Here is a 19,699-nt window from a genome sequence, read left to right on the forward strand (position 1 = left end):
TGATTACTCACGTTACAGATTTATTACTTTACGTTTTATATACACTTTGTTTGAGACTAAAAACGTTTAAATGTTGTTTTTTTTTGTTTAATCCACTAGATTCAAAATGATAAACAAAAAACCAAAAACAATGTCCATAAGGACACACAAGGGGTTAAACGTTGTGATATCGCTCGTGGTATCGGGGAATCGGTTGTATCGCCCTATCGCGCGTTTCACAGTTCTCGCGCCGCACGAGCTCCGTTCTCGCGATAGTTCGCGGTGTTTCCGGTGTTGTGAATTGTCTCTGGAAAGATGGCGGTTAGCATCCGAGCTCGTCCTATTAGAAGTATACGGATGCGAGGTGAGATTCGGCCGCTTTCACTCACACGGCTCTGGCTTTTAGCGTGTTCACAAAGTGTGCTTTCCCCCCCTTCAAATCTTCCAGCTGTTTTTGGGAACGTTTTGTGTATGCTGACGGCTCTTTTGTGGTTTTTATGCCGACAGGTCGGAATGACAGCGGGGAGGAAAATGTACCACTGGATCTCAGCAGAGGTGGGTTCAGTCCCGTTAGCAACATGCTAATACGCTCTCATATCCGCAATTTTCGGTGTGTGTTTTGAAACCGTTTCGGTTTATGGTTACGCTTTATGTTGTTTGTTGACGGGGTTGTTTTTTGTGGTGGTGGCGGCGGTGATCATTGAAGCATCACGCAGACTGGGTGGTATTTTAGGGGTTAAGTAAGCCTGTGCTTCAGGACAGGCTAAGCTAACTTAGCTACGGGCCACAAAATGCAAAGCTATCAGTTCTGAATGTGCTCCAGCTGCTTTAACGACGTGGAGATGATAAATAACTAGTTTGGGTGTTATCAAGCTTTATAACGCTGAAGCAGATCCGTGGCATTGTTTGTTTATAGCAGGTTATTACAGCCAGGTTAGCCGGCTCTGCTCAACCTGACGGCGGGGTTTGTTTTGGTGTGTGTATATGTGTGTGTGGAGTACAAGACATGGAGTGTGTCAGGTCCTTCATCACATATCTGTTGTGACATGAATGCTGTGAGATCTGAAATGTGCAAAAATGGAAAAACAAACTGTCCTTATAGTGTCCCTGGAGTAAAAAATGGTGTTTCAGTGTTTTTTGGTACCTGCTTGGTAGGGTTATAGACACCAGTATTATAGAATATATATATATATATATATATATATATATATATATATATATATATATATATATAAATTGTTTAGGAGGTGTTTGCATTTTATAATTCTTCACTTCTGGGAAACAAGGCGTAATTTTGTTGTTGTTTTTGTTTTCATACTGTACTAGTCTTGTGTTCGTCCAATCAAACGCTGTCTAGACCACACCACGTCCCGGGACCGTGGGCGCGTCTCGATCAGCTCCCTTGTTCCCTAGATCTTGTATCGGTATGTCATGTACACGAGTGCAGACACTGGTAAGGACCCTGGCTCGTTACACATCGGGACATTCGTGACTCGCACTGTAAACCGTCACCACTGGCGTTTACCGACAACAGGCAGGAACGAGGTCTTTCTGACATTTATATTTCATTTAAATTTGCTCACTTAATCACACGCGTTTCTGTCACGGTACTTCGAAGTGGTGGATTTTTTAAAAATAACTTAAAAAAATCATCGTTAGACTCCAACGAACCGTATATAGAACGTCAAATGAAGTTAAAAAAATCGATAACAAAAGTAATCGTTCGAGAGCCACAACGACGATGCTTACGTTTGTATACGATGTTGGCCGTTTTTTCTCTTCTCTTTTCTTCGAGCTGAGAGGCTTGAGAAGACAATATGACGTCGTTTCCAGTAAGGGAACGTAGTGCGCATTGTTGCGATTTGGTTTTTGCAGGGATTTTTAAAATATTTTTGGGGGGAGTGAAGGTTTCAGTGCACTGGAAGGATTTTGCAATCGAGACTGCCCTTAAAATGGCCGACTCCCTGGTCCGAGCCCTGACTGCTGAACTAGGGAGCTGATTGAGACGCACCCCATGTCTTGTACCACAACAGCCCCATGTCTTGTGCCACAACAGCAGAGTTGTTAGCATTAAACGCTATCCCACACTATCCGCTCGTTAAATCTGACGTCACGCGTCAGACGTAAAGCCGGGTTTAGACAGAAATGTCCTGTTCTAAAGAAAATGCATTTTAATCAAAACAACACATCGTGGACTCGGAGAACCGCAACGCAGCTCAGCAAAGCAGAGGCTCAAGCAGTCAATCAGACGAGCATGGTAGTGTTTACAGGGGTATTAACGTGATCGCTGAAGCTTTGGAAGCTATCTCATCTGTTTGATCAGAGCTTCAAAAAGAGGACTAAAGTGCCGCTGCATCGCTCTCTTTAGCTAGAGATGAAACGACGGCTAAATTCCACCGCAGCGTTATCGACAGCGTTTTGGGTAAACATAGAGGAACATGTTGATGAAAGACAACTGTAAACTTTGTTTCATTACAAAATAAATCTGAAGCGCACTTTAATTATAAAGACGAGTGTGTCGTTCAAGGTGGATTTTTATTATTATTATTATAATTTTTTTGGTAAGCCGATGGAAAATAATGTAAATCCAAGAAGACACATTCAGCGGCGGTTTGGATCTGGACCTTTCCCCGTGGTTGTCGTGTTTTGTGTATGCTTTCGTACCAGTCCGAGTTCCTGTTACGGCGTCCTCTTTTACACAGACACCAGATTTCACTTTCACTTTTTCTAGTACTGCGCCACGTTGTGAGTAAGAGGCAGTTTGTATGTCATAAAGTCGCTTACTTCAAACATCTCACCTCAGCTAATATCATAACTGTTCATAAGATGTTAGATAACACACACACACGGCACTGATGAATTCTGGATTCTGATTGGTTAGACGGTGTTGATTCATTTTCTACAGCAGCAGCTTGGTCAATATCGTTGCTGCATATGATGTTTATATTAACATTCTAGTTCTAATACGCTTATTGTTTGTGTAGTATCAGCTCGTTCCTGGGAACCGATCCGACGAACGCTCCACACAAACAGAGGTGTAATCATTGTTCACGCTCCGGTTTCTCGGTAACCTGACATACTGCGTCTTTTGTCTTATTAAGAGAAGCTGGTGAGCTGGTAACGTCTGTTTACGGCTGCTATAATGTGAGCGGTAACAGGAACTAACTTGTTTTGCGTGATGTTCCACAACATTACACGTAACTATGAAAGAGTAAACCATATGATGTTGTTCTGGGGGGAAAAAAGCATCAACAACAACATTGTTGTAGTTGAGAGGAATAAAATATATCAGGACATGCTGTTAGAGGTGGAACTCTCAGTTATCGGCAAAAATCCACGCTGGTAGCTTTTCCCGGTTGCGTCCGTTGCAGGACTGGCTGAGAAGAGTCCGCTGTCATTATTATACGGTACGAGAGTGGCTTCTAGAGGCGAAATAAAAACCATTGCTGACAAAATTTGTTTTGTTATTTGTAGTGTTTTATGATACATTTTGAATGTCTCAATTTTTATTTGTTATTTGGAGTGTTTTTTGGTTCAGTTTGGATATATGTCTTTTATTTACTTTAATATTTATTAGTAGTTCATGTACACTATCGGTTGAAAGTTAAGACACGCGTATTCTTTATTTTTATTTTTATTTGTCACATTTTAGAATAATAATAAAGTCATCACAGCTCTGGAGTAACACAAATGGAATTATGGGAATTATGTTCCAAAATAATTTAATATCTTCAAAGTCGACGCGCTTTTTGCCGAGAATTTCCAGAAATGTATTTTTGGCGTTTTCTCACCCGATTTCTTGAGGAATTTCCCCGAGACGCTTTTTAAACAGTATTAAAAGGAGTTCCCGCCTACGCTGGACGTTTATCCGAATATTTCGCTCTCGAGTCGTAAAAATGTTAGTTTTCTAATGAAAGAAACGAATGCGTCGGCACGATTATATTTTTGTCTATGATTTCAAACATTTAATCACGCACCTTCAGATCAAAAGGCTTTTAAGATCATGAGAAACATTTCAGTCCAGTGTCCACAAACTTTTGACCGGTAGTGTGTGTCAATATTTCTATATTCATTTCATTTAAAAGCGCACAGTACATTTTCGTGGTACAGTCAGTACTGTTTATTTTTGTAGTAAAGTTCAGCAGTATTTTACTTTGTGTCGTGTTTTCATTCAGTATCAGTTTTTAAATACTATCGGGTGATTAATCGGTTATCAGCAGGTACCGCCTGACTTGGCTATCGGAATCTGTAAAATCCACAATCGCTCGACAGCTACGTGCTATTATAGCCAAATCATCGACCTCTGGGTGGTAACAGCAGATCCACTTCATTACCCCGTTAAGATTGTGTATCAGTAACATCATGCCCCCTCCAAGTGTTTATTCCTTACGTATGAGTCCGTGTCAATAGAACTGTTGATGTATCCGGCACAGATTTGACACCACCTCATGGAGCATCGATTTGACAGATCAGCCTGTGCTGGTTGCTAGTGGGCATGAGTAATAAATCAGTGTGTGTGTGGGAGGGGAAACAGTTTCAGATGACTGGGTTGTGAGCAACAGTTGAATTTCTGTAGTGGGATAATCACTGCAGTTCAGATGGGAGCAGTTTTACATGTGGAGGTGGGTCATGTAATTATTACCAAACTATCTCTGGGCATTTAGTCTGTCATGGCAGTAAGTTTTCACAGACTGCTCATGCACATGTCGGGAAAGATTTACCCTGTATTTTAATAATCCGAATTGTTATAAAGAATGCATTGTATCCTGTAGGTAAAGAGTTTTCACTCCGTTCTTTCTTTCTTTCTGTCTGTCTGTCTCATTCTGTCTGTCTCTTTCTGTCTGTCTGTCTCTTTCTGTCTGTCTGTCTCTTTCTGTCTGTCTGTCTGTCTTTCCGTCTGTCTCTTTCTTTCTGTCCGTCTGTCTCGTTCTGTCCATCTGTCTGTCTGTCTGTCTCTTTCTGTCTGTCTGTCTCTTTCTGTCTGTCTGTCTCTTTCTGTCTGTCTTTCCCTGTCTCTTTCTGTCTGTCTCGTTCTGTCCGTCTGTCTCGTTCTGTCCGTCTGTCTTGTTCTGTCTGTCTGTCTCGTTCTGTCTGTCTGTCTCGTTCTGTCTCTGTCTGTCTTTCCCTGTCTCTCTTTCTTTCTGTCTTTCTGTCAGTCTGTCTGGTTCTGTCTGTCTCGTTCTGTCTGTCTCTCTTGCTCTCTTTCTGTCTCTTTCTTTCATTCTGTCTGTCCCTCTTTCTTACATTCTGTCTCTCTCTCTTTCTTTCATTCTGTCTGTCTGTCTCGTTCTGTCCATCTGTCTTTCTGTCTGTCTGTCTTTCTAACTCTCTCTCTATCTGTCTATCTATCTATCTATCTATCTATCTACAAACTGAAACCGAAGTTTAAACCTCAGAACAAACCCGGACGTTGTTTCCTGAGACGCTCAGGATTGTTATTGTGCTCTTGATACAGGTGCCGGCTACTTGCAGGTTATGGTCATGTGACCTACTACTGATCAACCTGCATGGCCACGCCCCCTACAAAAAGCGTTTCAAATAATGGACAAAACAATCCGTTCGTATTGAAACGAGGTGTATGTAATGCGTGGAATTTTTTGTTGTTTAACAAGCAAGCATGCGTACATCACGAGTTCACACCTGCCTCTGATTTATACTGAGATCGCTTATCCGCGTCAGTTGATCATAACGATCACAGACACACAAATACACACAACAACAGCAAAGAACAGCTTCAACAAGTAAACCTTTATTACGGCTTGTCCGGGACAAGATTTAAGAAGAAATATTTGCATGTAAGTTCACGACCCTAAATGAGGAAAGTCGAAAAAGAGAGATTAACCAGAATTTCAGATAATCTCAAATGTGAAAATGGGTCAGATTGACCCATAATCTAATAGTAGTTTAAATTCACAGTGCGTCTCGTGTTGTGATGAGCATCCCAGAGTTTTAAAAGTGAAGTAATAAGCAAGTACGAGGAAAATGTGTGAGGGCGAAAGAAGTATTTTTTTTCCTGACTTCTCAGATCTCCGTACTTATCTGATTCGCTAGAAGGAAACGGCTGTTTGTATTTGAAAGACGTTCCTCTTTTACCAAATGCGAGGTCTGATTCCGTATATGCGTTTCTTTTTTTCCTTTTTTTTCCTCAGGCGGTATTATGCGACCCTGAAATCGTGGCCGCAGGATGTGTAAGATTGTTGGGGATAACAGTAATTCCGATTTCTTCTCGTTTCAGACCCTAAAGACAACCTGCGAGAGATTCTCCAAAATGTGGCCAAGCAGCAGGGTGTCTCCAACATGCGCAAACTGGGTCACCTCAACAACTTCATTAAGGTTTGTCTCCAGGCGATTAGGCTGCTGACGGTCATTCACTCAGTGCTTTTTGTGTGTGGGGGGGGTTTTTTTCTTTTTTTTTTGCTTTAAGCTGTGTGTCATATCGCACACTTCCAATAATTCCGTACTGCTGCACATGATGCTTTGAGTGCACATAATCGTCGAGTGTGTTTTCACTGAAATACAAGGATATGCAGTAAAAAGTCACGGACGATGGCTTGTATTTGCAGAATAAGTTAAGGCCATATGGAGTCAATTTTCTCTGTCAAAAATGATCAGACCTGAATGCAATACCAATAAGTCAGATCTGTCATTTAACACCATTTATACCACAGCGCTGTTGAATTCTAAAGTAGTAAATTATAAAATAAAGTAGTTCCAGTCAGGTCTTGACTGCATTACAGTTCAATAGAAGTTCACCTCGCGTGAACTGAACTAACGGAAAAGTTAGCCTACTGTCCTCCACAGCATGTATGTTTAACAACAAACAAAATGACAGAAAACTACAAGTTTCCAAAAATATGCAAGGAATAATTGACTTATAGCGACTAATAATAGTTGAATATATATATAATATATATAAAACCATTAATGTCATGGTTGTTTGTTTTTTTGAATACTAACTAGACATGACTTATAGTATTTGGGACACGCCCATCCTTGTTTAATCTTGTTTTAACACGGATCTCATTTCTCACTCAGCTCCTTTGCAATGTCGGCCATTCAGAAGAGAAGTTTGGCTTTACCTACGATGAGATCATCATCTGGTAGGTCTTACGTTTATGGATTATTAATTTTTTTTTCTATAGCGCAGACCTCACGCACAGCTGCCGAGTTTTCTAACACCTCTGGATCTCTTGTCTGTTTGCCAGCCTCCGACTGGCTCTACTTAACGAAGCGAAGGAGGTGCGAGCTGCAGGTCTACGAGCTCTCCGCTACCTGATCAGAGACGGCACCATCCTCCAGAAGGTCCTCCGCTTCCGGGTGGATTACCTGATTTCCAGGTGCGTCCGCGTCATTCTAACACGGTTCCCATCATCATCATCATCATCATCATGATGTCATTTAATAAGCTAGTGTTATAGTAGTCATAAGTGGAACGTTTAAGTGGAACCTAATCCTAAAATTCTCCACTAAATCCGAATCATATGAACGTTTATCCTTATCCTTCTGTTGACTTTTTTCCCATAAAAGCATGACGTAAACATGTTTTAATCTGTACTTGAACCTTCCACATTTGGATTCTTTGCACACACACACACTGCGTCATAATGCTTCTAGACCAGCGTGCTGCTTGAGAAAAAATGATGGCCCTCTGAGGAAAGAAGGGTGGCGGGGTTGGGTCTGTGATGACGGTGGCAAAGAGAGGATGGTAGAAAGTAGAAGAAGATGTAAGTCTTTAGAGTAGCCGAGATTCAGCTGGAGAGCTCATGAGTTACTTAGTGATATGGATAAAAAGATTTTTGACTTATGCAACACACACACATTGTAACCACAGCACTCTTGCTAGTCCTATCTAGCATTTCATTCTTGCTCTTCTAGGTTCTATTTATTATCATCATCAGTAATGCAGATGAAATAAAATTTCATGTAACTCTGGTGGTGATGAGGCAGTTTGCCTTCACTGTAGCGTTTTAGTGAAGCATTGCGTTATTGGTAACGAAATTTGTGCCATAAATATTCATTCACTAACTGAAGACAAAAACTCTTCTATTATATTATCGTTATATATCGGTGGCCTAAAATGGTCTCAAACGACAATAATATCGGTTATCGCGATTATTTCTGCGACAATATACCGTCCATCAAATGTAGTTATCGTGACGGGCCTAGGCGAGTGTGAAAGCATATAGTTTTGTGTCAGATATGAAATACACCATATGAAATAAAATTGATGATTAGCAAAGCAGTTAGCAATATGCTAGTCATCGTTGTCCTGTAGGTTCAGCCGAGGATGACTAAGCAGATGCTCGTAATCTCCATCGAGTGACGAGTAGGAGTAGGAGCATGTTGTGGGGATGTTGCTATAGGAATATTAACCCTTAGTGAAGGGTAGATCAGCTCCAGTTAGAATTTAGGATTTTGTGTGTGTGTGTGTGTGTGTGTGTGTTAGCATGGCTAAGGGAAGGGGAAGTCAGCTGTAGTTAGGATCAGTGTGAAGGTTGTGAGGTTCTGCAGTGCAGCGACGCAGCAGGAACACGGTGTTCCCTTTGTGCACATATCTCACACTGCAGCGGCAGCTCATCTCCGAACTCGATGTTCCCGTCATAGACACGCCTCACACTACTAATAAAAAGGCTCTCTTTGGTCTTACCACAAGCCCAGGGCAAATCCTCCAGGTTTTTCCACAGAGTTACACACACATTTCATGCCCTCCAGCAGGTGCTGTGACTTATACATCAGTTTTCTGATTCTAACTTTTATGTATGACTAATGTGGTTTTATAAAATTAGATGTTTTTTTTTTCCCTTAAATCTTACTCATTTTAATTTATTCTACTGACCGATTGAATCCTCCAAACTGCGTTTTCCTCCAACACTTCTTTGAAGAGATCGTTATTACGAACTTTTCTTCCGTCCAGTCTCTCGACAACCTTTTTGTCTTTTACTATGCTCAACAAACATTTTGTCGCCTCCATCGACCAGTTCTTCTCACCAGACGCCATATTTAAGACGTCCGACCTGAACGTACGCACCGTTGCACTGCGCATGTGCACAAGGTGTCTTTTGAATCTGACTGAGAAATTAATAGGATTCAAGCGCTTACATGGTGGTTTTTTTTTCCCCCTCTCGATCGGATTAGAAAAGGAATAAACCACCCCTTCTAATCCGATCGAAATTCCATTCGGATCGATAAAGGTGTTTACATGAAGGCTTTTCAGTCCGACTGAGCCGTCAATCGGATTACTATCTGATTATTTGGTTGCATGTGAAGGTGTAAACTGTGTGCTGTACAGACAATATAACAGACTGTACTCTCTTGTGTGTGTCTCCGTGTGTGTGTGTGTGTAGGTGCATTGACATTCAGCAGAGTAATGAGGTGGAGCGAACTCAGGCACTTCGACTGGTGAGAAAGGTGAGATGTAAACTCAACCCTTTACTCCTGATGCTGTTGTAATAGTGCAGTGTGTCATGTTTACAGCGTCTTATTTTAATACGGTGTTTGTTTGCTGCTCAGCACTCAGACACATTCAAACAGTTTGAGCAGCAGATCATCAGAGAAAAAGCATTCGATTCAATTGTATTTATATAGCGCTTTTAACAGTGGACATTGTCACAACTCTCTCTTGTTCTATTTGTTGATTTTATTGTCTCTTTCCTGTTCTTTTCCTTTCCTTCTCTTAAGTAATTCAGTAGAACACCATAAGAGCAGTATTAAGTATAATAATATTCCCCTCGCTCGCTCTCCCTCACCGTTCCAGATGATCACTGTGAATGCTCAGCTCTTCCCAAGCTCCATCACTAATTCCCTCATTGCCGTGGGCAACGATGGTATACAGGAGCGAGACCGCATGGTGCGAGCCTGCATCGCCATCATTTGTGAACTCGGTGAGCGAATACGCGGACACGCGAGTGCACGTCTTGGTGGTTTTTTTTTCTCTTCTTCTACCTAATCGGTGTGATGATTTGTCATTCGCGCAGCACTGAAAAACCCGGAGATCGTGGCTCGGCGCGGCGGACTCAAAACCATCCTGAAGAACGTGATCGATTGCCAACTCAGCCGAATCAACGAGGCTCTAATGACCACCATCCTGCACCTACTCAATCACCCCCACACACGGCAGTACGTGCGCTCAGACGTGGAGCTGGAGGTACGCGCCTTCGTTTCTCTAGCGCTGGAAAAAAAGAACCCTTTCGAATTTTGAATAAAGCTGGAGGTACAGGCCTCGTTTTCACCGTTTCATTTGTACATTGCAGTAAAAGTCCCCATGAGATTAAAAAAACGGAGGTTTTGCGCCTTTCAGTCCCTTAGCGTTAAGGTTATCTCTAAGCTAGTGTCGCTCCAAGACAAAGACAATTATACGCATTCGAAATGTACAGTCTCTCTCTATCAGCAGTACGGATCAGCGATTTCGATGACATCATCCTGCACTTTAGTTTCTCATCAGATTTTCTGTCCAATCAAATGCTCTTTAAAATCTGAAGTGTCCCGCCCCCGACATTCTAAAAATCCATGGTACCAAGTGTCAAGTACGGCTTAGCCCGGGCTGTGAGGTGAGCTAAAAAGAGGGAGGGTACATGTCCCGTACATGTCCCACCCTGACTTCCTGTTTCAGTGGAAATTACATCAACACATCGATTAAGCTTGGACATTTAACATGGGGACTTACCCCATGTTACCCACTTACCCCAAATGTAGTCCACTACACAAGATAAAGCAATACCACCAGGTGTGTAGCATCCACCTGGATGATGTGATGGCAGCCATAGTGCACCAGAACACCCACCACACACCAGCTCTTAGTGGAGAGGAGAGTTTTGTAGCCAATTTAGGGATGGAGGTTATTAGGGGGCCAAGATAGAGGATAGAGGAAATTCCCCCATAATAGGGGAATTTCTTCAGGGGTCATACCCCTACTCTTTTAGGATTAGTGTCTTTTGGATTTTTAATGACCACAGAGAGTCAGGACCTCAGTTTAACGTCTCATCCGAAAGATGGTGCTGTTTTTACAGTATAGTGTATCTTTCACTATACTGAGGCATTAGTACACACGGTGAGCGCCCCCTGCTGGCTTCCCTAATACCACTTCCAGCAGCAACCCTAGTTTTCCCCTGGAGGTTTCCCATCCAGGTACTGGCTAAGCTCAACCCTGCTTAGCTTCAGTTGGAAACCAGGAAGATATGGCTCTTTTCACTCACATTTGGCAAAAAAAAAGATAAAGAAAAATAGTAATTAGCTAATGTGACCAATATTTTCACCCATCATCACGTGGGTTTTTGCTTCCGGCTGGAGAGGATGTAACAAGGTGAAAAATCCAGTCTGACCGCTGCCCACAGCTTGCAACTTAATCAAATTTTGACAAAAATGTACAGCAAATTATTCGATTAAAAGGAAAAAGGGCATCCTTCAACTGCCCTGCTGACCGCTGACTCACTTCCTACACCCTGCCTATCTAACTAACTAGCTTAACTTCATTTGAAATCGGATTTACCGAACGCATCACGTACAAGAAACAGTCAGATCACGCTGTCTTATCAAGATACGGATGATAATACGGACGTGTCGACATCAGGTCTTGACATGGTCTGAAACCAGCGAATCGGAATTCGGGAGGATTTGACTGAAGCAATACATGGCTCATGGACACTTCTGAAAGCCTTACTTTATATTCAGAGCTTTTTTTTTCCCCCCCTTAGCAAATCCTGGCACCTTATACAGACTTCCACTACAGACACAATCCAGACACGGCAGAGGCACAGCTCAAGTAAGTGTTTGATTACAGTTCCACCATCGATGGTTGAACCTTCCTATCATTTTTGTTTGTTTAATGAAGTGTGTCTTGGTTTAACCTTTTCTGCAACACTAGGGAGGACCGAGAGGCTCGTTTTCTGGCTAGTAAGATGTCCATCGTTGCTTCCTTCCGCTCATGGTCTGGTAAGTTCATAAAGGAATACGATTTGAAACTATTTATGTGATGTCGTATAGGGTTATACCATATGCTTTTACCTAGTGTGAACTCCTGTTCCTGACTGACCTCTGTGATTTTTTTTTTTTTGTATTTTGGCATCCAGGCATTATTAACCTTTGCAAGTCAGGCAGCTCCGGCATCCAGTCCCTCATCGGCCTTCTCTGTATACCAAATATGGAAGTGAGGGTATGTAGTACTGGTTACTGTTGTGTTGCTTTCTGTCTCAGTAAATAGGGAATGTTATGAGTTTATTCAAAATCTTTCAGTGTTTGTTTTTGATTTAGCTAATATTAGACATGTGTACAGTTGACAACGGTTTAATACACTATGTCGGCAAAAGTTTGCGGACACCTGACCATCACACTCGTGTGGCAAGTCGGTTAAAAGGTCTTACCCAGTAACACACTATGCCAAAATTGAAAGAGTTTCCAGAAATGATGAGGAAGAAGGTGATTGAAATACATCAGTCTGGGAAGGGTTACAAAGCTATTTCATAGGTTCTGGGACTCCAAAGAACCACAGTGAGAGCCATTATCTCCAAATGGAAAAACTCTGCACAGTAGTGAACCTTCCCAGAAGTGGCCGAACTTCCAAAATTCCTCCAAGAGCACAGCGACGATTCGTCCAGGAAGTCACAAAAGAGCCAAGGACAACATCAAAGGGCCTACAGGCATCTCTTGCATCAATAAAGGTCACTGTGTTCATGACTGGGCAAAAATGGCATCCATGGGAGAGTGGCGAGGTGAAAACCACTGCTAACCCAGAAGAACATTAAGGCTTGTCTGAATTTTGCCAAAACACACCTTGATGATCCTCAAACCTTTTAAGAGAATATTCTGTGGATTGATGAGTCGAAAGTGGAACTGTTTGGAAGACAGGGGTCCCGTTACGTCTGGCGTAAACCAAACACTGAATTCCACAAAAAGAACCTCATAGCTACGGTCAAGCATGGTGGTGGAAGTGTGATGGTGTGGGGATGCTTTGCTGCTTCAGGGCCTGGGTAACTTGCAATAATTGAGAGAAACATGAATTCTGCTCTCTACCAGAAAATTCTAACAGAGAATGTCCAGTCTTCAGTCCATAAGTTCGAGCGCAACTGGATTATGCAGCAAGACAGTGATCCAAAGCATAGGAGTAAATCCACCTCTGAATGGCTAAAAAAAAAAAAAAAAAAAAAGCTAAATTTAAGTTTTGCAGTGGCCTAAACAAAGTCCTGACTTAGGGTTAGGGTTGTCAAATGAGATGCTGTGGCACTTCACAGGCAGGCAGTTCATGTTCACAAAAACCCTCCAGTGTGGCTGAACTAAAGCAGTTCTGCAAAGAAGAGTGGGCCAAAATTCCACCACAGTGCTGTAAGAGACTGATCCCCGGTTATCCAGAAGAGTTCGGTTGCAGTTATTGCTGCTAAAGGTGGCACAACTAGATTAGTTTTTCCCGTGGGTGATGGGTGTTGGATCCCCTTCTTTTTTTTTGTTTTTTTTTTTTGCTTCAATAAAAATAAGTAAGTACCTTAGTGTGTACTAAAGTTGCCTTTGTTTTATGTTGTATTTCGTTTGAAGATCTGAAACTGTTTAGTATGAGATATACATAGAAACAAAAGAAATCAGGACGGGGGCAAATACTTTTCCGCAGCACTGTATACACCGAGGACACTAATGCCACACTGACTGTAATAATAATAATTTTAAAAAAGGGTTTTATTTAAACCTGTTGCTTTAAACTGTGCTTTTAAATCATCTCTCAACAGAAAGGCCTTCTTGACGTGCTGTACGACATTTTCCGACTCCCCGTCCCTGTAGTTACACACGACTTCATTGAAGCGCTTCATAGTGTTGGTGGGTGGTGACATGATGCTGCGTGGTTTACAAAAACCACTGACTTTTACTAGATTGTTAAAAGTAAATTTGTCTGGAATAGAAGACTTAATGGATTACAAGAACTTATACATACATTAACTCCCTCTGTAGATCCGAGTCGATTTCAGGACAGTTGGAGGCTGTCGGACGGCTTCGTGGCTTCAGAAGCCAAAATTATTCTCCCCCATCGGGCACGGTCGAGGTAAGAGCTCTGGAGAGAGACGTTTTAGTTCTAATACCATGCAAACACCAGATTCGTGAAAATGTACACACTTCTAATTAGACCGAGCCTTATTTGTATAAATAAATGTAAATATAAACACACATTCAAAACCACATAAGAATATCAGCAATCAACTGGTAAAGATTGGTTGTAATGCCTAAATTTACACGCTCAAAATAAATAATGCTAAATTAATGATCTGTTGTGTTTGTACAGGCCTGACCTGATGGATAACTACCTTGCACTTGTACTGTCTGCCTTCATCAATAGTGGACTTTTAGAGGTATTATAATTTTTCTACATTTTTCTTGACGCTTCAATGAGACGTAGATAAAGTTGTGGGGTTTTTTTTTAATAGAATATTAAAGTAGAAGCGCTCTGAATATTTTGACTACGCAGAAGATGCTTGCGTATGTCATGCGTGCTCATTTAAACCTGTCTGTGTCCTCAGGGGTTGGTGGAAGTCGTCACTAGCAGTGATAACGTTTCAGTCTGCGCTACCATCCTCCTCGGAGAACTCTTGCACATGGTATCGTTCCGTTTTCGTTTTAAACAGCTAACGCTGACTTTCTCCACCATTTCTTTCTGAGTCAGTGGGGTTGTGTTTGTTTCCTACAGGCCAATACCATCCTCCCTCACTCCCACAGCCATCACCTGCACTGCCTGCCCACTCTGATGAACATGGCGGCCTCTTTCGACATCCCTCAGGAGAAGCGGCTGTAAGTCTTCTCGTAGTCTTAAGTAGGCCTGCTGTGCGTTCGGCTTAGGCCTGGGACGAAATGTTTAAAAAAGGGGAAAGCTCTTACCACAGAAACCGCCCAGACCAAACCATTTTACAAAATATGGGACATATTAAGTTATCTGATAAGTTGCAAACAATGCAAGGCCTACAGTTCATATGTTTTATGAATCTCTTCCCCTACATTCACACAACAAGCCTCACATCAAGACCTCGTTCAAATCTGTTTTAACAACCCTTTTAATCCATTTCTGATGCTGCGCGACACGTGTTGACTGACATCACATCAGTTGATAATGTCGCTTCATAACCTGGGGAGGAACCTATAGTTGAGACTAACTAAATTGAGGGAGCATTTTCTTTGGCTTTTCTACTCGTTGGAGACTGGGAATTAGAGTTGCTAAGTTGAGTCAAGCACAGCATTGTTAAAGGGGAGAATTTAATCAGCTTGGCTGTAAGGGGGTGTGGTTTTCAACGGGGTATCCTGGGAATTGGAATTCCCCCAGGTTTTGGCAACCCAACTAGGCTAATTGCATTATAATAATAATGATAATAATAATAATAATAAAAATAAATATAGCTGCAAGCAGCAGTTCCAAGCCATATGGTTCAATAGGCTGCCATAGAAGAGGAATAATAATAATAATAATAATAATAATAATAATAGGAAAACTAATGAAAACAATAGGGGCCATCGCCCATCCTAGGCCTGTCCCCTAATAATACGTTCCGGTGTAACTTTGGGGTTCTCTCTGTCTCTCTCTCTTTCTCATGATGCTGTGTTAGACGTGCAAGTGCTGCAGTGAACTACCTGAAGTGCTTCCACGAGAAGAAGAAGCGAGGCCCCAAACCCAACAGCCTTTACCTGGATCACATCGTCCGCAAGTCAGCCGCATCCCAGTATTGTCGAGACCAGCACCTGCGGCCCCAGAAGGACATCTACGTCATTAAGGTACTGAGAGCAAATCCTCACTCAGGAAGTACGTCAGTTATGCGCTGTTTTAATTCCTATTCAGAAAGTTTGAAATCGGTGTTGTAGACAAAAAATATAATTGTGTAAAAATATTATTTTACAAATATATTATTTTAAAAATATTATTTTACAGTATTTAACAAACTAAAATACTGCTGAACTTTATTACAAAAATAAACAGTACTGACTGTACCATGAAAACGTATTGTACGTTTTTAAATGAAATAAATATAGAAATATTAACACACACTACCGTTCAAAAGTTTGTGGACATGCGACTGAAATGTTTCTCATAATCTTAAAAAGCCTTTTGATCTGAAGGTGTATGATTAAATTTTTGAAATCAGTGTTGTAGATAAAAATATACTCGTGCCGACGTATTCGTTTCTTTCATTAGAAAACTAATATTTTTATTTACAAAAAAATGTTTTTTTAAACGGACGACTCGGAGCGAAATATTCGGAAAAGCAAGTGTCCAGCGTAGGTAGGAACTCCTTTAATGCTGTTTAAAAAGCATCTCAGGGAAATTCCTCAAGAAATCAGTTGAGAAAATGCCAAGAATACATTTCTGGAAATTCTAGGCCAAAAGGGCGTCTACTTTGAAGATGCTAAAATACTAAATTATTTTGATTTATTTTGGATTTTGTATCGCAACATAATTCCCATGGTTCCATTTGTGTTACTCCAGAGTTTTGATGACTTTATTATTATAATTCTAAGATGTAGAAAAATTAAAAAGTAAAGAATGAGTGTGTCTAAACCTTTGACCGGTAGTGTATGTGCATTGCCACAATATAATGAGCTCATAGCCTCCTATATATTGGACAGCGTTTTGCTGATGGAGGTTGCATGGTGGAGACAAACCGAGTTTTTGTATTGATTAACCCCCAGAAGTTCCTACACGTTATCCCTTGTTATGAAATTAAATTTTTTACAAAATATATGCGAACTGGAAACACCTCCAAACCTTCACATGACTCACCCCTTTTCCCCTAGAAAATCCTTGTAATAACAGAAGATATTTGCATAGTGCATGTACAGAACATGGTCAGCACTAATATTCTATCACACACTTCTAACACTTGCAAGTTGTGAGTTCGTCATAGACTTTTTTTTTTCCCCCGCTCCTGCTCAAAGCAGAAACCACTGCAATGGAAAAGAATTCAAGGCGAAAGAAAATACGTTCGATTAATTTAAATATTTCCTTCAGCAGCATTATTCAAACACACAATTTCAGACCAGTATCTAATCATTCCAGTAAAAAAAAATTAAAAATGCAGCTGCTGTATGTATGCGTGTTGTTCTGTTCCCAGGACACTGAAGAGGCTCTGATGATGAATCTCCGAGACAGCCATGTTCTCAATCACAAGCAGAACCTAGATTGGAACTGGGTTCTTATCGGTACAATACTAAAGGTCAGTAAGAGAGAAGAGGATTAAGTGGCGGGATTTTAACGGGGAAAATGATGTGTAATTCACTGTGTTGTGTTGCAGTGGCCAAATGTCAACCTGCGCAACAACAAAGATGAACAAATGCACAGGTAAGAACATATTCAATCTTATTACCTCATATCATTTATTTATTTATTTTTTGTATGGTGCACTTGATGACCTGGGTCGCTTTTAGGTTTGTACGGAGGCTCCTGTTCTTCTACAAACCCAGCAGTAAGCTGTACGCTGGCCTGGAGCTGGACCACAGCAAAGCCAAACAGCTCACTGTTGTTGGCTGCCAGTTCATCGAGTTCTTGCTGGAGTCAGATGAGGTGAGGGAGGGGAAGCGCTCGTGCTCTCACGACTGTTTTGTTCAGTTGTTTTATTTTTTAAATTTTTTTATTTATTATTTGGATACCTTCTTATACATTCGTGATTGTTTTGTCTTGGTTTGTTTGCAACTCTCTAATCAGGATGGCCATGTGTACTTGGAGGACCTGGTGAAGGACGTTGTGCAGTGGCTGTCATCGTCCTCTGGGCTCAAACCAGACCGTAGCCTACAGAGCAATGGTCTCCTCAACACACTTAGCCAGCATTACTTCCTCTTTCTGGGTACTCTCTCTGCCCACCCGAGCGGCGTTAAGTTGCTGGAGAAATGCAGTGTCTTCCAGTGGTGAGTTAAAAGCCGTCGCTGAGGTTCGATAAAGGACTTTCGTGAGATACAGATTCAGCTTTGTTCAATAACGGATACAGTTAATGTATGAGGGAAAGAATACTAGTGAAACGGCCTGCAGTAGGCCTTCACTACTGCTCAACATTTTTCACACTGTACAAAATCCACAGCAGATCTGTAGCATAGCAGCCGCCATTGTACAGGGCATGCATACTATTCGTTCTACATTCAGGTTTATAAGTATTTGGACAGTGCCACAATTACTGGTTCAAAAGTAATCGGACAATTGACCGATAAGCAGCTTTCATGTCCTGCTGTGGCCTGTTGTTTCCTCGTTATTTCATGACGAATTAAAAGGATAAAAGGTCTAGAGTTGATTCCAAGCGTCGAATTTGCATTTGGTTGCTGTTCATGGGAACTCTCAATATGCGGTCCAAAGAGGTGTCGACACAAGTGAAGGAGGCCATCATTAGGTTGAAAAAAAAGCAAAACAGACATTTCGGAGAGGTAGCAGAAACTTTAGGAGTGGCCAAATCAACAATTTGGTACATTCTTAAAAAGAAGGAACGCACTGGCGAGCTCAGCAACACCAAAAGGCCTGGAAGACCACGGAAGATAACTTAAGTGCATGAATGCGGAATTCTTTCCTTGTTGAAGAAAAATCCCTTCACAACATGTAGCCAAGATCAGGAACTGATCATGCTCTTCATGAGTGTAAATACAGAGGGTTTACCTCAAGATGCAAAGCACTGGTAACACTCAAGAACATAATGGCCAGATTAGACTTTGCGAGAAAACATCTAAAAATTCCTGGCCAGTTCTGGAACAAGATTTTTTTTTGGACAGATTAAACCAAGATTAAGAGTACCGGAGTACCAGAATGAAGAGTATGGAGAAGGAAAGGAAGGGCTGATGATCCAAAGCATACCATGTCATCAGTTGAACATGGTGGAGGAAGTGTTATGGCATGGGTATTTATTGTATGACTACTAATGAAACTGAGTCACTGGTTTTTATTGATGATGTGACTGCTGATAGAAGTAGCAGGATTAATTCTGAAGTATATAGAGCTATACTTTCTGCTCAGAGGCTGTCAAATACTGCAAAAGTGCAGGAAGCAAGCCAAGAGCTTCTTAATGCAAACTTTGAAACGGCAGAGTCCGTCACCTGACCTCAAGCCAAATATAAAAAAAAATCATTTTATTTATAATTGTTAGTTTGTCCAATTACTTTTGAGCCTGTGAAAATGGAGGGACTAGCAGAAATTCCTTAACGGTTCTATTTTTATTTTTAATTTTTTTTAAACCCTTTGAATTTTTTTTATAAAGCCTTTAGTCTACACGTCGTAATTTGCTTCACGTCAAATCCGTTGTGGTGGTGTACAGAGGCAAATTTATCAAAATTGTCACTGACCCAACTGTACTTTCAGTATTCTATGTGGTTTGTGCAGCTTAAATTCCGCTGTGATGTCCAGCTCCACTTTGTCTCTGCAGCTTGCTGAACGTGTGCTCCCTGAAGAATCAGGACCATCTACTGAAACTGACCGTGTCCACACTGGACTATAGCCGAGACGGCTTAGCGCGGGTCATCCTCTCCAAAATCCTCACTGCTGCAACCGATGTAAGCTCTTTAATAGCTAGAAACTCCATGTGGTCCTGGTTTTTATCTTCTGATGCTAATCTCACAAGTGTGGAACTTCTAAAGCAGTAGTTCTCAAAGTGGGGTCCATGAAGCATAGCCGGGGGTTTATAAACCTCAGTAACTGAAAAACGAGTCGGGCTTTGCAGTGGCAACATTGGGTCTATGGAAAATACAGAAATATAAAATTAACTCCAATAAATATCTAGAATATTATAGTACATGT

General features: G+C 41.4%; 1 protein-coding gene across 7 annotated transcripts in view; it reads left to right on the top strand.

The window, feature by feature from the left end:
- The first annotated feature begins 254 nt into the window (after positions 1-254).
- rictorb (RPTOR independent companion of MTOR, complex 2b) overlaps positions 255-19,699 on the top strand; it is a 37,511-nt gene continuing 18,066 nt past the window's right edge. For 4 of the 7 annotated variants that reach the window (XM_053648149.1, XM_053648151.1, XM_053648150.1 and 1 more), the window contains exons 1-21: positions 255-343; positions 487-534; positions 6,215-6,312; positions 7,015-7,079; positions 7,185-7,316; positions 9,324-9,387; positions 9,734-9,860; positions 9,954-10,123; positions 11,670-11,737; positions 11,840-11,907; positions 12,045-12,127; positions 13,689-13,776; positions 13,909-13,999; positions 14,237-14,303; positions 14,472-14,549; positions 14,639-14,739; positions 15,546-15,711; positions 17,046-17,147; positions 17,226-17,272; positions 17,359-17,835; positions 19,329-19,455. In XM_053648149.1, the coding sequence (XP_053504124.1) occupies positions 295-343; positions 487-534; positions 6,215-6,312; positions 7,015-7,079; positions 7,185-7,316; positions 9,324-9,387; positions 9,734-9,860; positions 9,954-10,123; positions 11,670-11,737; positions 11,840-11,907; positions 12,045-12,127; positions 13,689-13,776; positions 13,909-13,999; positions 14,237-14,303; positions 14,472-14,549; positions 14,639-14,739; positions 15,546-15,711; positions 17,046-17,147; positions 17,226-17,272; positions 17,359-17,835; positions 19,329-19,455 (2,316 nt within the window). In that variant the 5' untranslated portion in view covers positions 255-294. The remainder of the gene's footprint in view (positions 344-486; positions 535-6,214; positions 6,313-7,014; positions 7,080-7,184; positions 7,317-9,323; positions 9,388-9,733; positions 9,861-9,953; positions 10,124-11,669; positions 11,738-11,839; positions 11,908-12,044; positions 12,128-13,688; positions 13,777-13,908; positions 14,000-14,236; positions 14,304-14,471; positions 14,550-14,638; positions 14,740-15,545; positions 15,712-17,045; positions 17,148-17,225; positions 17,273-17,358; positions 17,836-19,328; positions 19,456-19,699) is intronic. The other 3 variants (XM_053648154.1, XM_053648152.1, XM_053648155.1) reach the window with 1 other exon arrangement.

This window comes from Ictalurus furcatus, chromosome 18, assembly GCF_023375685.1.
Source record: "Ictalurus furcatus strain D&B chromosome 18, Billie_1.0, whole genome shotgun sequence".
Taxonomy (NCBI): Eukaryota; Metazoa; Chordata; class Actinopteri; order Siluriformes; family Ictaluridae; genus Ictalurus; species Ictalurus furcatus.